Below are 18,359 nucleotides of genomic sequence, written 5' to 3'. Positions count from 1 at the left end.
CCATGCAGGCCGGAGGGCTTTCTCTATGGGCCACTACTGAGTGGGCACTAAATCAGCTGCAGGGGGGGCCAGATGTGCTTTTGTGGCCTCGCCTGGCAACTTAACTATCACTGAAAGTCCTCTTCTGTGGGAAAAATTTACCTGGACTGCTAACACTGGAATTTCTACTGGGCTTTTGAGACATTCTTGAGGTCAGCAGAAGTCTTGGTCCTCAGGATTGCCTGTGTCAGCCTGGCTACTTGGACGAGAGTGGTCACTTGCTCTGGGGTAGGCACGCCACCACGGAGAACAAGCTTTAGCAGACCCTGTCTCCCAGAACTGCTCTGTGCTTTCCACCATGTGCATAAATGCAAAAGGAGAAGCCTGAAGGAAAACCTGACGGGGTGAGCGTGCATGCATCTATGTACTTAGAATTATATTTTGAACCATCTATTATCCTCTCTAGTGATCATCTTGAAAGGCTCCTGTCAGCTGCTGTTAGAGTGGCTTTTTGCCCATCTCATTCTAATATGAGCTCTCTTGGGCCTCACTGTGAGAGCTCCGGAGAGGGGTCTCAGCTGCCAGGAGGGCCTAACTTAGGCAGGGGAGACAGGAAGGGAGAAGACAAGGAAAGAGGGGGAGAAGAGAGAATGGAAGAGAAAAAGGAGAGAAAGAGAGAGAGAGAGTGGAGAGATGGGGGAGAGAGAAGGAGGAGGAAAGACAGGGGCAGAGAGAAAGAAGAGAGAGGGGGTGGGGAGGGAAGGGGAAGAAGGATGGAACCGGAGGGCGGGGGAGGGGAGACAAGAGGAAGGGGTCAGGAATTTGGGGAGAGGAGGGAGAGGAGGAGGTTGGGATGGGGTCGGGGAGAGACACTGACTGAAGAATAGTCATTCGGGCACTTCCAGCTTTATCAAAACAAAATCTCTCAAGTAAACCAAACCTCCCATGGCAAATAAATGGCAAATGATCAACAGACTAAATAAGTTCCTTTTGAACAGAGGAATCAGGGAATGGGAGGTTGGATTTATTTCCCTCCTGGAGGCAATTTTCACACACGCTGCTTAAATCACTGCTTACTGAAGCTGTTTATTTAATTATTTAGCGTGGTGACTGCAGGCCAGATGTTCTGTAAGCAAGGCCGACAATCCAGCCGCACACTGGAACATGTTAACGGATTAGGCGCCGCGCTGTGCGGTGGCTCCTTCCACCACTGCTAGATGGTCCAAGTCACCCCTGGCTGTGACTCTCCAGACATCAGATGAAGTGCTCCCGCAGGGCACAGAGACCCTTTCCCCGGCAAGCCTCGGGGCACAAAGCACCTGTTTCCCCGTGGCGTGTTTATCAGTGGGGGCGCCAGATGTTTCAGTCACAGTAACGTTTCAGGGTATTTGGGCAACTGGCTTATCAAAATGTCCATCTGTATACTTCTCTCTCAGCCCTGAAGCCAAACAAATGGCATTTTCTCTCTGGAAGTGTAACAATGCTATTCAGACGCATACCGCTTTTCCCTTCCGCTGTGGGGATGCATAATGGCTCCTGTTTACTGTGGCTCGTAACCTACATTGGGGGCATGGGTCAGACCGCTCAACACATTTCCATGACCGTAAGGCCCAGGCTTATCATTATAATCATTACGTGAATAACCAATCCTTGTTTAAATTTTAGGAATATGCAGCTTAAAGCCCAGTGGGTGCTTTCCGCAACTGTTAGGAGCAGATCTGCTCAGATGAAAGGAACCACACAAACATAATCAAAGGAGGTACCTCTGCATTGTGCATTTGAGTCAGGTTCAAAGTCAGCACATATCGCAAACATGGCATGGATTCAAATTACCTTTAAAAATCCCCTTTACGCCCCATAAAGTCTGTGTGCAGCGTTTTGTGTATATTGTGCTCTCTCTCTCAATTAATCCAACCCAGCCAGCTTGTCCTCGAGCATGGGAGCAGAGAGCTTTCCTGTTGTTGAGCACCAGATGAAGCAGATGGCTTATGTTTAGGAGCCGTGTTACATGAAAAATAGCTTACTGCCCCTCTAAATGAGTATTGTTGGATTTGCATAAGTTAAATGTGTGTGTGTATATGATGAGCCTTTACCCTTTAGTAGAATCATGGCACACATGCTACCTTCTTCTCCACCCTGTAAAACATGTCCGTGCGCATTTCTTTCTTTAGTTCACGTGGTATTTCATTCAGTCTTTGGCTCTATGTTTTCTGAGTGCTTAGCGTGGACCAGGCCCTGCCAAGTCCTTTAGTTTCTTACCTGTGATGAGCTGAGTTAGCACTTTAGTCTGGTCATTGAGAATGTTCACTGTAACATTTCTGGCTGATTTGAAATATAGGGCATTACCCTGTAATAAGAAAATAAGAGAAACACATGAAAATGGCAAATTTCAAAACAAATAACTGTAACCACAACTCTCCAAGGGGCTGAACTGGTCTTCACCAAGTGCTAACTGATGTGTCTTTATTTAAAAACTCCAAATGTCTTCATGATCCCCACATACATGATAATTGGCATTCATCCAAAACGGATTTCCTCCAAAGAGACCTACAGAGACCAACACGCACTCAAAATAGATTTCCCTAACACACACACACACACACACACACACACACACACACAGAGTTGAATCAGAGGCAACCCAGCAACAAAGAGTCCTTTAGATCTTACTACAGATGTAAGTTACCTTTGGTACATAGAATGATAAGGAATGATTGGTAATCTCCTAATTTCACACGTTCTAGTTTGTAATTTTTCCAAAGGAACCTTGGAGAGTCCTAGCTGGAGAGCAGAAAGCGTATGGAAAATACCCAAGGTCAGCCCCTCTGGCCTCTTCCCTGGCTGTGAGAATCCAGGTGCAATTCAGACCGAAATGTTCCCTGTGCCTTCATCCAATGTTTTCTTTGTCAAAAAGAGCACCCCAGTCCATTTCACACTGTGGCAGGCATTTCTGAGAATGACTCAGAGGTGGGGGGGGGGCATACTTTTTCTACAAAGGGTCTGATAGTAAATATTTTGGGTTTTGTGGGATGTATGGTCTCTGCGGTAACTGCTCCACTTCTAACTGCTGTTTTGGTGCCAAACCATCCCAGAATGTACACAGACAAATGGGTATGGCTGTATTCCAGTAAAACCTTATTCATGGACAGTGACATTTGAATTTCAAATAGTTTTAAATTTAACATAATCTTACTGTATTCTAGAATGTTCGTCTTCCTTCTTTCCCCTAATCATTTAAAAATGGAAAACTCTTATTTCATTGGCCAAATGAGAACAGGTAGAGGGGCCAAATTTAGCCCACAGGCCACAGTTTGTCAACCCCTGACTTAGAAGTTCTCCCTGAATTGCTGCCAGAACACCTCAGTATCCGGATAGCTGTTGTCAGAAGAAAGGAATGTGGGTAGTCATTCTCTTCTTTCTAAACCTTTGTTACCACATGACATTTATCTGCCCCAAAATTCTATAATACCACTAGACACTGAGTCCCAAGCCCAGAAAAACCATCGTCCTAAGAGCGGTGTGGAAAGCAAAGATAAGTAAGACTCCTTTTTATTTTTAAAGTCTTAGGATCTAATGGGATCAATAAGATGGACACACAAATAATACTAGACGGAGAACCATCCCGGGTGATTAAGGAGCCACAAACAAAGTGTGTAGGGAACTTTCCTGAAGGGTAAGATTATTCATAGCTTGAGGCTATGGAGTGGGAAGCAAAGGAGATGTTTATGAATGCTTCAGCTGAGCCTTAAAAAGAATATAGTTAGGTTTCACCAAGATGAAATGAAAAAAGGAGGTCATGGAGGTAGGAAGGTTGTGGGATGAGCGTCTCATGTCTTTTTCCTTCTAAAGCTGGCAGGGCGTAGGAGGGGATTCGTGAGCTCAGCCGAGCAGCTGCATGTGGCAGAGTGGCTGGCTAGCAGGGACAGGGAGCCACCAGGATGGCATTCCTTCCATAAACTGAAAGTCTGGAGTCCTGGTCTCCCCACCCAAGCCCCTGTGGGGGACTGCAGTGCATCAGGGGCTGCCCTGATGAGACAGAAGTCATCATCTCTCTCCCTGACACTAGGACAGCAGCTCTGGCCCAAGGTGAACTTCTAAAACGCATAACCTATACCCATGTCCTGCCCAGGCCCTGGAGAACCAGATCCCCTCGGGCCAGAGCTGTTGTCCGAGTGTCAGGGAAAGAGACGGTGCCTTCTGTCTCATCAGGGCAGCTGCTGATTCACGGGAATCCCCTGCAATGGCTTCAAGTTAAAATTCTGCCTGATGGTAAACTTTTTGCTTTGTTTTTTAATTAGCTAAGAGAAAAAGAAATTTAATACTGTCACAGGCTTCTATCTTCTGTCCATTACGTAACAAATATTAGCCTAAAATAGTTTCTTTGACATTGCTTTTGGCACTGTCAACAGTTCTACTTAAAAATGAAAATCAATTCAAGTAATGTAAGGATTCAGAACCTGGAACCCAGACAGGAGGTTTTATGTTTCTAGAAGTTAATGTACTAATTCTTCTTATATTCAGCAAGCTGGCACTGCAGAGAGAAGGGCTATGTGGAGTGAGAGAATAGGATATATTCTGCTGCCACTGACCGGTGTGTGACCTTGAGCAAATCACTTAACTGCTCCGTGGGTCATTCTGCGCACTCTCCACCATCAATATGGATATGATCAGCGAGCTCGCGGCTGACACAACCGCGCACTCACTATGTGTCGCGTGTGCAACAGAAGCCCCGGAGTCAGCCTGCTTAGCTTACCATCCCTGCTCTACCACTTGCCAGTTGGGTGCCTTTAGGCAAATTAATAGTTCTAAGCCTCAGTTTCTTGATATGTATAATGGGACAAATATTATTGAATTATTAAAGTTCACATATTAACTGAAATTACTAAATTCTCTCTATAATTATTAAAACACACGTGGTCCAGTGCCAGGCACACACTAAGTCCTCCAGCAGTTATGGGAAATGGGGGAGTTGGGAGGGGGGGAGCAGTGACAGAGGCAGGAGGAGGAGGGGGAAGGACAGGGAGGAAGGAGGAGGGGTGGAAGGAGGGAGGGAAAGATGGAGAGAAATGAGGAAGACCCCCTTGGCATTACCAATCTTCACAACCCATCTGGGCACTGAGTCAGGGGCTTCTTCCATTTCCAGCAACTTCCATCTCCATATTTCAAAGGATCTCCCTCTATGTGGCTGGCTCACCATTATTTTTCAAATCCCACTTTCTTCAAATGCTACTTGCTTGCCCTTAATATTATTCAAATAATTCCACAGCAGAAAAAAATCTCCCAACAGCTCTGCTCAAGGCTTATAGCAAGAGATATAAGAAAGGCACTCATTCCTTTTTATTGCTATGTCAAAATATTATAATTTACCATTAATTGTTCTAATATGCTAAAGTCCTGGGAAACAAAGTCTTTGCTATGTCAGGGTTTAAACAAAAAGCCTCATTCGAGCCTGGGAAGTATTGCTGCAATCTTCCCATAGACCTTGATAACAAAAAGATTACCAGGTAAAATGCATGAAGCAGCTAACAGGCTCCGAAGGGCCTCTCATGGCAGCTGGTCAGTGTGACTTTTATTTGGCTGTCTCTGCTTACTAACACTAAACCAGGCATATACCAGCCAAGTGAAGCATCCCTGGGGTCTTTGCAGTATTAGAACAAGTAAGGGAAATGCTCCCCTGTCTGTGTCCCTCCTACTCACTACTGCAGCCTCTGGGGCAGGGGAGGTTAATTTCTGCCACAGAGGACTCCGCCCTAGGGCTGGTGAATTTCACTAACTGACCTCAATGCAACCATCTGAGGATGAGGATATGGGGCCTGCAGGGACCTGCTGGCAGATCAGTTCTGCGGGGCAGAGAGGAGTCTGGCAGACCCACGGCTTCTGATGAAGATCAGAGCTCTGGACCAGGTCAAGTCAGTCTGAGGCCAGTCAGCCCTCGATTCTTCTGGCCCCAGGGTGAGCCTGACTGGGAGATGGGGAAGGGAAGCAAGCACCATTCTTCTCACACCGGGAGCGGAGGACAGTCCACATGGGTACTCTCCCCCAAATAACTAAAGCTCGCAGCAGAATCCCTTTCACATCTGTTCCTCTAAAGCAGAACAAAATCAAACCTTTTCTGGATCACTCAAGACCACTGACATGAACATTATTTGTTCTACAATGCCCTCCAGGGGCTATCGGAGGCACGTGGCTGCTTGAACACGAAATGGCTCCATCAGGCTGACATTTTAAAATTAGTGTGTCTTATTTCTTTTTTTAAAGTATTATTTATTCTTATATCAAAACAAGTATTAAACATTAAGTATTTATAAAGCTTCTACTCAAAGAGCAATGGCTCATACGTCTTACCACTGCAAGAGCTTTCAACTTGCCAGGATGTTCCTCCACGTGTTTCTCTCCCTGTGGCCCTGAATATGCTTCCACACTATCTCTTGATTTATCAACTTTAGACGTTATCCACTGAATTTCTGCAATGGTATGGACTCGTCCTTACAACTTCGGTAAAATCAATATTCAGAATCTACATTACTATGATTATGTGTACACTGTCCACAGCTGTGCCAAGTAGTTTTCTTTAACTACATGTCCTTTGCTTTCTTGTACATTTTTTTTCTTTCCCTGGAGCCCATAAATGCTTCATTTAAAAAAAATGCTTTATTTTCTAAATTTTCTTTTTTTCCCTCCTACTGTTTAATCCTTTTTCTTTAATTTCTATTTTTGGGGTCATACTTTAAGGTTCAATTTTTCTGTTATTTTTAAAAATTTTGTACTATCATACTCTTAGTTTTCTAGAGCATTTTTGTATTTTTTTGACCCTTCATTTTTATGCCATCCCTTCCTTGTTTGATGGATGTGCTCTTCTGTCTTCCATGAGAATAAAAAAAGCTGGCTGGAAGCTCTGTGTTTCTAGATGGGTGAACCTTGCCATAGGGCACAGTAGTGGGGGTTTGGCTAACTCAGTGGAGAGTGTCCAGATGTCAGTAGCAATGGGCAGTCAGTACCCGTGGGCTAATCTCATGAAAAAAGAAATCTCTAACTCCTGCTAGGAAAGTGGTGGGTGTAACTTTTGATATAGGAGTTCTGAGTGTCAGAGGAGAAGGGGGCTGGGCATTTTGCTATTCAGGGACAGACTTTTAGTTAAACCCATTTTCATGCTTCATTCCTGACCTCATCTATGCCGAATGTCCAGGGCTCAGAGGTCCTCTGGTCAAACTTTCTTTTTCTTTTCTTTTTTTTTAAGATTTTATTTATTTATTTGAGAGAGCGAGTGAGAGAGAGCACGAGCAGTGGGGAGAGGCAGAGGGAGAGGGAGAAGGAGACTCCCCACTGAGCAGGGAGCCCGATGGGGGACTCGATCCCAGGACTCTGGGATCATGACCTGAGCCGAAGGCAGACGCTTAAGCGACTGAGGCACCCTGGTCAAACTTTTTAGAAAACAATCTTCCTATCTTCTGCGAGGTTGGGAAGAGGTACTTATTACGTAACTGGGTCAACTGGGGATGGGAGCTGGGGAAAGATGGAGAGTCGAAGTGAAGGGTCTTTGTGCAGAGTTTTGACCAGTCCAGGTCCCTGTTGACTTCTGCAGGCCCCAGACACTGTACTTAAAATGCCTCATGGATAAGTGGCCCTGTCTCACTTCTTGGAGTGGGTTTCAATCCTAGAGGCATGTCTAGCTCTCATCTACCTGCTTTCTCCGTCATTCTCTCTCAACTGTTTTCTCTCCCTTTCTCTGTGACCATGTATGTTTACCCCTTTTCACTTCTGTTCTCCATTCACTGTCTTTTTTCAGTGGGGTTTTTGAATCTTTTTTTTTTTTTTTTTTGAGAGCAAGAGCGAGAGAGCAAGAGAGAGACAGAGAGAGCGAGCGAGCATGCAAGCCAGGGGAGGAGGAAAAGGGAGCAAGGGAGAGAGAGAATCTTAAGCAGGCTCCATGCCCATTGCGGAGCACAACTCAGGGATCGATCTCACAACCCTGAGATCATGACCTGAGCCAAAATCAAGAGTCAGACGCTTAACCGACGGCACCACGCAGGCACCCCATCGGTGGGGTTTTTGAATGAAGCAGAGACCTACCATTCCTCACTGCTGTCAGTCTGTCTACCTCTAGAGCCACTTCATACTGCTGCCTTGTTCAGAGGAAAGCAGGTTAAAATTGTGTGTAAATCAAGGACAGGCAGTCTCTGCCCAGGACTCAAGAGCTTTCTTAAGCATTTTACACACACTACATGAGTGCCTAGAACATACACACTGTCTCAGGCCCTGGAGAATGCGGAAGATACGACCTTTATCTTTGAGAAGCTCCTTGCCCAGGGGGAGACTGAATCGATGCAATATAACCCTGAAAACACTGTGATATCCCTTCAGTGGACATCTGTCCTTTCTGTATGAAAGGCAGGGGTTTGAATATTTGTCTTTGATGGCAGCTCTCTCACCCCAGTCTGTTCTGAAGGCATATGGCTTCTAGAAGTTACTTCTTTTGATAATCTTACATGGTAGTAGATTTTGCTTGCTCTCTGAGGAGCTAACAGTCTGATCTGGGCATTTAGATAAACGGAAAAAACCATAACACAGCACATCAGCACCTTCCACAGCCAGGGAAGGCTTTCAACGATCAGCGTGAAGTTCAGAGAAGGAAGGGATCAGTGTGGCTAGAGTTCTGAGAGGCCTTCCAGGGTATGGTTCACTGGCTTTTGCCCTTTCAGGGTGGTTTGCAACAGCTATATTCCACCTGGTGTTAGCTTTGCTAACAAAGGAGGCTGGCCCTTGTGTAGCCAGGGTTCAGGGTGTGAGCTCTGGAGTCAGACAGATTTGAGCAGGAATCACAGCTCTGCTTTCTTACTGTGTGGCCTTGGGTAAGTCATTTTTTTTCTTTGAGTCCCAGTTTCTATACTTAGGAAATGAAGTCAAAGGCTACATACTAGTGTTGATAGGAGGATTAAGAAAGACAATAGGTACCAAGTGCCTAGCACAGTGGCTGCCAAAATACCTCCATCAACTATAAGAAAAAAACCAAACAAAACCTCCATAAGGAGGGCCCCTTGGAAAATGCTGATTCTAGAGCTGAGGCATGAAATATAAAAGATGACCAGGAACATCTTGAGTGCCGGAAAGAAAGGAAGTGCTCAAAGACCAAATAAAAACACCAAACAGAAAAACACCTCATAATTAACGGAGCAGGACAAAGGGACACAGGAGACAACTGAAAGAGTGTGTAATAGCCAAAGCTGGAATAATTTCAAGAAAATATAGAATGTAGTATTGAATTATAACCCAAAGCATAAAATAAATGTCCATTAGTCCAGACTGATATAAATAAGTTATTGAATAAACAAATGGGAGCAAATAAACACATCTCTCATGTACAAGAATTCCAAAAAATTTTCATAGTTAACACCCTACTCCTTAAAGGTGGTTGCACCTAGTGACTTCCTTTCTTCCAGACCTTTGGGAAGAAACTTCAGGAAGCCAGCCTTCTCTGAGTAGGCAGGAAGCTTACTCCATTATGGACATGTGATCTCACTTTAGGGTTGATAACATTAATGGGAGATTCTCCCTTAAATCCATTTCCACGGGATTTTATCTTTAGGAATACTAAAATAAACAATGGTGGGCAGGTCTCTCACAGACAATCCTCCTTCCAAGGCTCTCTATACAGTATCATCCTTCCCTGGTCAGCTTACACAAAACTGTCATCAGTGTCATCAGTACCTCTTTGCAGTAGATATCACAATATACTGGCTCCAGATCAATGTTTATTAAGTAATAATACTCTTGATAAGACTAGGAAAAAAAAACAAACTGACACCAACTTAGATTTGTCATCAAAATCATCTCCGAAGGGTAGTTTGTAAGTTTATCTTTAGCAAGCTTCCAATGTCTCTATTTATTAATCTGAACAGGATGCTTTAGTTGTCTCTGAATTGACCCTTTCAAGAGCATGACAAGTATTTAAAAACAATAACAGAGTATGGTTATTTTTTATTTTACTTAAGAATATCTTTTCATAATGATGCTTGGGTAGATTTCTATTGTTCTGAAGAGTTTTCCAGTCCTGAATAATGAAGCCACACTCGGAAGCACTTACTCAAAATAAGCTGGGAACTGGTCCAGCTTTGGCATTGTACTGTGCCTGCTCAGTCACTCTCTGCGCTGTGCCCAAATTTGGGTGCATTTAGGCCTCTCTCAATATTTAACTAAGTTGAGCTGCTCTGTTCAGTGACTCCTTTGACGTGTCATGTTAGCATGTCAATGCTGGAGGGGGAGTGCCAGATTTTCTAGTGCCTGGCACATTCCTGGCACCCACTAGGTTTGCAATAAATATTTGTTGAATAACTGAATGCGCAGATCAAATTAAGAGTCAACAGAGAGTGAGAGCTGTCAACAAAAGAAGCAATTAAATGGAGGCTGACGCCAACTGTCAAAGAGAGTTTTCAGAAGGCAAGTCACTAAACGTGGTTGATGTGATAGTCCAAATATAGAAAACCTAGGGTGGTGGGAGGAAGCAGGATAGATATATAATCAACGAGTATCTGTGTACCACCTAATGCAGTGCAAGGAACTGCAGGTGATACAAATGAGAGTTGAGATGTTGAGTCTCCAGATGACAGGGAGAAGCAGGAACACAAGTAATTACCCCAAATTCTTGCTGACATAAAGGTTAAGGTATGCTGGAATCTTCCCTACGCTCGCAGCATCCATGTAGCATGTGGTATGGGATATGTCCTCTTTCAATTGACCCTCCTCAACTCAGTCTGTTAACATTTTAAGGTATCTTCTAGGCATAGAGCACTGTGCCAAGTCCTGAGCAGGTGGCCTCTGCTCTCCCGGAGCTTACATACCACCTAGTAGGGGAGAGGGACAACAAGTTCAGAGTTCCACAAATGATTATCTACTTGCAACTGCAAGGAGTGCAATGAACACAAAGTAGAAGGTGAAAGGAGAGTGCAGTCAGGGAAGGCCTTTCTAAGGGAAAAACATTTTGACTGAGATCACGGGTATGAGTAGAAACTAGGTGAATCAAGAAGAGAAAATGTTTTAGTCAGAACAACAGACAAGTATACCAGCCCTGAGGCAGGAAGGAGGTTGGTATATAAAAGGGATAGAGAGAAAGGCCAATGTGGTTGGAGACTGATAAGCAAGGGATGGAGGGAAACAGGTCCCCCAGTTCTGCTATCAGCTGTGTTCCCTCTGCCCACACTGTCCTCTGATGAACGGGGGTATTTAACTTTGATGTAAGAAAATGATTTGTTTCTCCTTAAGGATAGTTTCTTGGGATTTTGTAAAGAAATCCTTGCCTGACTCACTTCATTCTTTATATTCTCTTCTAAAAAACACTTGAGTTTTACTTCTCTTACCATGTCTTTATCGTCCCCGGAATCCACTTTTGTACATAGGTGGGAATCCATAGGAAAACCTTTTTCCTCAACACTATCTACTGAGAGAATGCTATTTTCTCCACTGATATGTGGTGCCACCTTCATCATATATCAATTCCCAAATATACATGGATCTTAGAGCCTTCTGGTCTGTTCTACTGTCTGCCTGTTTTGCACCAATAAGTACTGTCCCCCCCCCCCCCCCCCGCCGTGGTTTGTGATATGCCTAAATAGCTCATAGATCTGTCCACCCTCTTTGCTCTTATGGGCCATTTAATTGATACTTGCTGTATTTGGAAAGACAACACTTAGCACTCAAGTAATAGTCCAAAAGCATTATGAGATCAGAGACAGACTATGCAGGTGACAGTTGTCAATGTCCAGGGCACTCTCCTATATATTGTCCTGGGTGACAATTTCATCTTCACAGTATATAAAATAACACCAGCTTCAGTGACTGTCTGAACCTTCCTTCTGATTTTTCCTAGTGTTCTGTAGAAAACTCTTCCATAGTATGTGAGTAGCCACTCTTACAAATAAAAATCTGCCCCCAAAAAGTTTTTTTGGGCAAAGAAGCCTAGGAAATTGAACATACCTTCCCCCTCCTTCTAGCTGCACAGCACATGGTCAGCTCTGAGAAGTCCTATCTCAACATAATTTGGTTAGCTTTGTTACCAACAATTCTGAGATTTACTTAATCATAGAATTTTTTTTTTTTTTTCTTAAACCACATGTGAACAGAAAACACTACAGGACCTATTTTTGGAAATGCTACCTTATTGACTGCTTTATTTTTTAATTTTTTAAAAGATTTTATTTATTTATCAGTGAGAGAGGGAGAGAGGGGTAGAGAGAGAGAGAGAGGAGCAGAGGGAGAGGGACAAACAGACTCCCCACTGAGCGCAGAGCCTGATGTGGGGCTCGATCCCAGGACCCTGAGATCATGACCTGAGCCAAAATCAAGAGTTGGTTGCTTAACCAAATGAGCCACCCAGGTACCCCTTGACTGCTTTAAATACATATGCTCTTAGATATCTCTGGCTTTATCTCTTTAAAACCATGAAAGGGCTTGGCAGAGAACCTGACACATGATGGGCTCTCAATAAGACCTGCCGGATTGGCTCATGTCTATAATGCTAGTGAGCTAGTGAGTCTATAAAATTGCCATTTTATAGATAAGAAGACTGAGGATAAGTGTGGGGGCCATGAGTTGCCTGGGCCTACATGATGGTAAGTTGCAGAGAGATTGGACGCAGGACTCAGGATTCCAGACCTGAGCACTTCTCTCCTGTTCTACCACCCTAGAATGTGTAGTCTGAGCTGTAAGGGACTTAAGTTGTGATGGAAGGAAAACTTTGGTGCTGGTTGGCACAGTTAGAGAAATCTTCATAGAGGAGATGCAGGATACAAAGAGAGACTGCAGCTCAAGGGGGGCAGCTCAGGCTTTCCCCTATGAGGGCAAGCTAATTCTAATATGACAGCATTAAACTCAACAGCAACCCGGGCAAGAAAGGCTTTCCTATACTACATTACACAAAGGAACAGAGACAAAAATTGTTCCACATTGTTCTTTGCTGCAGAAAGTCTGTAGGCCACAGTTGTCTGGCTTTTGTCCACAACTGCAAACAGGGCTCTTCCACCCGTGGTGAACTTGCAGGGGCCCAAGAACACCCCCAGATCTGGGAGCACAAGCCCGGGCTTTGTGGCTGGCCCCCACACATTCCTTAACTCCATCCGCACATGTTTCCCTCCTTCCATCAGTGAGGGCCTTTTGCGTTGGATCCTGACCTTTCACAGAATGGCGCATAGCATTCTAGGGAGTCGAAAGCATCTTTCAGGAAGAGTCTGAGTGAAGATGACGGGAGCCTTTCAGAGAAAACCCAGTGCAAGCAGAGGCTGGGATTGCTAACCCAGAGAGAAAGACAGTCACTGCACCGGGCTGGCTTATGTTGTGGGAGCACTGCGATGTGATTTGAGATATATGCTCAGCCTAATGCGGACTGACTTGGTGGAGGCTTCACCTCAAAAAATCTGAGTGACACAGCCCAAACTTCTAACCTTGGGGTGACTGTAACCTTTTTTTGGGATGTGCTATCATGGTTATGTTGGGCTTTGGAGGCACACGGTCCCCAGTTGAGACCCCATTTTTGCCATTTTTGAGCTAGTATCCCTAGACTACACAGCCTCAACCTCCCAACTTGGAAAATGGGAATAATAATGTGCAAAATAGGGGTTACAACAGTACCTCCCTCACAGAGCTGAAAAGATGAACTACAATAGCACATGTAAGGAATTTAGCATCACGTTTGTATCTTTAAACATGTATTTTTTGAAAGGGTGTCAGATCACTGATGTCGATGATTGGTAAGCTCTGTCGGCCCTAAGAAAATGGCAGACCTATTAGGATGTGAAATGTTTCTGCTGCATCCGTGGTGGTGAAAAGCCTGATTTGGGGCAGGTAAGCTGGGCAGGGAGCTTGGCTCTTCCACATGCTGGCAGCGTGAAGCAAGTGGGTAACTTGCTCAGGTAAAGTGCAGGGAGAAGCGCGCCCACCTCAGGTTGCTGTGAGTAGTAAGATAATATATGTAAGACGTACAGCATATGTTATGGTAACGTGCAGTGATGGTACCCAATGATAGTAAAGAATAAGAAGAGTGTCCTGCATAGCATTTTGTGTCTAGGCAGGGTCGATGGCTGTCAGGTGTGATGGAGGAGGTGTTGAAAGGCACCAGGACTACAGAAGCTGTCTAAAGTTCCAACGGGAGAGGCTGTTCCTTACATGGAAGCCTTTCTCACTAGCGGCCATGGAGTGGCTGGCTTGTGGAGAATGGAGACAGGCTAGGTACCTGTTGATTTAATGTGAGGACAGAAAACACTAATTCCATGTGGAGTCCTAGACCAAGTTTGCCTGCATGGGGAATTCATGAAGTGTAGGCAGACAATAAAAGGGAGAATTCAAACAAAATATTTCATACGTGAGGCAGAGTGTCTGTACTTTGTATCCACGTTAATTATCAGATTCATAGAAGGGTGAAGCAGTAATAATCCCCAGGTCACACAGAACCTGACCTAGGACCCAGGCTCATAATTCAAATGTAGTCCTGGGACCTTCATGCCATGACCCCCGAGTCCTTACAGCTCTTAAGAAGTAGCAGAAAATGTGATTTCAATTTTCTTGCTCAAAAAATAAAAAAATGCATCTATTATTTTCATAACCATAAAAAATCATGAATATACAATATACTCATAATGATGAATATCATGAATATAAAACATAAAAATAAATTAATAAAAGAACATGACATTATTAAATAAAAATGTATTGAAAAATATAGGCAATATGTGAGTTTCTAAATTATTTTTGTGTGCTTTTAATTTCCTTCTTGGCAGGTCAGACATTTCTAATTTCTTGGGCAGGTCAAAGGGAGAGAAGTGATTTTGTTGTTGTCACTAATCCTCTGAAAAGAAAGCTCAGTTCTTGCAGAAAAATCAAATGCATTTTCTACTGCCTTCATTTAACTAAGTAATGTCTGCGTTATATTAATGTGATTGCAAAGAGGAGATGTTGAAGTTGGAAACCAGCTGATGTAAACTTTGATTAAATTGGTGTAAGTCTATACTAGCTCACAAATATATCTCCTTCTCCATTCTGCAGAAAAGTAATAGTGTCATGTAGTCAGGTATATTGGGTGCTTAACTCAGTTGTCCGCTGAAAAAAACATGGCTAGAATTGACATGAGGTTCTAATCAGAATGGAGACATTGAGTCATGCTTTGATGTGCTTGTGCTCCATTACTGTAGAACAATGTTAGTGTAACAACAACAGCAGTAACAACAATAGCAAATGGAACACCAGTAAGTCATAGTTGGCTTAAAAAGTCAGGTAACCCTTCACCATCACTAGATGGCAACCATCATCATCATCATCACCATCACCATCATGATCATCCGAAAATAACAAGTGTTGGCAAAGATGTGGAGAATTGGAACTCTCAGACATTGCTGGTGGGAATGTAAAATGGTGCAGCCTCTACAGAAAAAGAGTTTGTCAGTTCCTCTATAATCAAACATATAATTACCGAATTACTCACTAAGTCCACTCCTAGGTATACACCCAAAAGAAAATAGGTGTTCAAACAAAAACTTGTACACCAATATTCACAGTAGCACTATTCATGATAACCAAAGGGTAAAAACAACCCAAATGCCCATCAACAGATGAATGAATCAACAAAATGTTGTCTATCCATACAATGAAATACCATTCTGACATTGAAAGGAATAAAGTGTGGATACATGCTACAAGCTGAATGAACCTTGGACACATAATGCTAAGTGAAAGAAACCAGACACAGAAGGCCACATATTACATGATTTCATTCACACTAAATGTCCAGAATAGGTAAATCCATAGAGACAGAAAGCAGATTAGTGGTTTTCAGGGGCTGGGGAGAGACAGTACTGGGGAATGACTCCTAAGGGATATAGGGTTTCTGTTTAGGGTGGTAAAGAAGTTGTGGACAACTGATGGTTGTATGACATCAGACAGTGCTGATGGTTGCATGACATCATGAATGCACTTAATGCTGCTAAGTTGTACCCTTTTTTTTTTTTTTTTTTTTTTAAGATTTAATACACCCGAGATCAAGAGTTGCATGTTCTTCCAACAGAGCCAGTTAGGCACCCTTGAATTGTACACTTTAAATTGATTAAAATGTAAGTTTTATGTTGTATTATGTGTATTTTACCACAATAATGTAGATAATCATCATCATGGACCAGAAAGAGAGGCACTAAATGGAAAACGGGATAGAGCCACAGGCCTGCAGGCACAGAGGGCTAGAAGCAGGCTGGGGTGATTGTCTGCTTAGCTCAAGAAAGTCAAAGGACCCTCAAGAGTTTTCTGTGATGTAAGAGAACATAGCCAAACTCCTGCTGGGACGTGTGTGTGTTTGTGGCTGGGAAGAAGGACCACAGAAGAGGAGGAGCATGTGCTAGGAAGATCAGTGGATAGTAAAGTGAACTGATGTCTGTATCATACTTAAGAGGGAAGATGTAATTACCTAATAAGTATACCTGTTAAAAAAGAAAGTGGTAAAAAAAAATGAAAGTGGTCATTAAATTAATTGCAATACAATCTGTGGTCCTGAGACCTGAAGAGAGAAGAAATAGAAAAAAAATTAATCCACCCGAAAGATAAAAGTTAAAAAAAATAAAATAAAAAATAAAGAGAATAGAGAAGATACACAAACCACCAAGATGGTAGAAATTAAAACAAATCCATAATATGTATATAAAAAAATCAAAGAAAATGTTATTTATAAAAAGTATTTGGAAAGGTTGAAAATAAAAATATGGCCAAAAGATATTCCACACAAATATTTAACTAAGAGAAAACTGGTGTATAAATATTAATTCAGACAAAGTAGTATATAAAGCAAAAAGCATTAATGCATAAGTAGGAACTACGTGTAAAATTAAAAATCTAAAAAGAAGCTATACAAGATATACAAATCATGACCAGACATGTAACTATACATGGTACATGTAATGATGTACCAAACATGTAACTATTTAACAGGTAGCTTAAAAACATTAATTAAAACTTGTCAGAAGCATGAGGTAAATTTGGCAAACTCTAGTGTGAGATTTTAACAAAAATCTATTAGAAAATTATAGACTCTGTCAACCAAACAATAGCAAGGATGTGAATGATCTGAATAATAATACTTAACTAGTTTGAACTAATGGATATGAGAACTCTGAACCCAACAAATAGAGGATCTACATTATTTTCAAATACACGAAAGCATTTGCAAAAATTAATGTTGGGCTAGTTCACAAAGGAATTAAAAAAAAAACAAAAAACAGTGTCATACAGAACACATTTTCTGACTGCAGTGCAATTAAATTATAAATCAAAGAAAACAGATAATTAAAAGCCAGCCTATCTTGGACATATAAAAATAGCTGTTGTAGTCCATATTGATTTCCCTGCTTTCGCTCGTGCTCTCTTAATGTCTATTAGCCCCAAAGCCGCCAGAGTAATCCTTTTCAAATTCAAACAGATTATGTCACTCCCATGGAAAAAAAAAATCCTTCAGTTGCTTTCTATCACAACTAAGGCCTGAATTAAGATTCCTTACTACAAGACTCCACATGATCTGCTCTGCTGCTGTCTCTCTAATCTTTATTCCCTACCAGGTTCTCCTCAATCCCATTGTCATTTCTACTCTAGTGACATTGGCCTCCTTCTATTCTTTAAACAAATCAGGTGTCAGGTGCCTTCCCCTCCTGGGGGGGGGGGAGCATTTGCACTTCCTGTTACTTGTGGCTGCAATTAGCTCCCCCCAGATACCCCACTGGGCTAACACTCCGCCTCTTCATTCTCTAGACTTTGGAGAAAGAACAGAGATGCTTTCTTTTTCTCTGTTAATTTAGCACGACCTAATGTGTACTATGTATCTATTTGATTATGTTTTTGTGATCCGTCTCCTCCTACTTCAATAAAAGATCCAGGAGGGCAGAGCCTTTGTTTTATTCACCATTGTGCTGTCATGCCTAAAACAGTGTCTCATACAAGGTAGGTATGAACAATGTTTGTAGATGAATGAATATCAAAGTCAACATGAGTTCATTGAGTTAGTTAACTGATTGCCGGAAAGATCAATACTCTTAGATTATAGTACCTCAAATGTTGAAGAACAGGAAGATGGTCCTACTTCACCATGGCCAGAGTGCATCCGAAATACTGTGTTCAGAGTCAGACCCTACACTGTCTCCAAGCAGGAGACAGAAAAAGGTCAACAACCAAGATGGTAAATACAATATGGTCCTAAAATAAACCTTGATGCATATACATAAAAATGGCTTCATGTATTATTTTACTACACATCATGTGCTCAATGACATTATGAATGTTCAACGTGTTGTTCCTCACTAGCAATGCAGAATTCAATGAACTGAAAAATTGTAATCAATGTGGTGTAGTAACACATTTTCCTTAAC

The 18,359-nt window shown here is 42.6% G+C and overlaps 1 protein-coding gene across 5 annotated transcripts in view; it reads right to left on the bottom strand.

The window, feature by feature from the left end:
- The window catches only part of SGCD (sarcoglycan delta), a 938,618-nt gene that overhangs the window by 140,036 nt on the left and 780,223 nt on the right, over window positions 1–18,359 (bottom strand). For all 5 annotated transcript variants that reach the window (XM_032403596.1, XM_032403597.1, XM_032403598.1 and 2 more), the window contains one exon: window positions 2,239–2,326. In XM_032403596.1, the coding sequence (XP_032259487.1) occupies window positions 2,239–2,326 (88 nt within the window). The remainder of the gene's footprint in view (window positions 1–2,238; window positions 2,327–18,359) is intronic.

Source organism: Phoca vitulina, unplaced genomic scaffold (assembly GCF_004348235.1).
Source record: "Phoca vitulina isolate PV1807 unplaced genomic scaffold, GSC_HSeal_1.0 scaffold6, whole genome shotgun sequence".
Lineage (NCBI taxonomy): Eukaryota > Metazoa > Chordata > Mammalia > Carnivora > Phocidae > Phoca > Phoca vitulina.
This window is presented reverse-complemented; position numbering and strand designations above follow the sequence as displayed.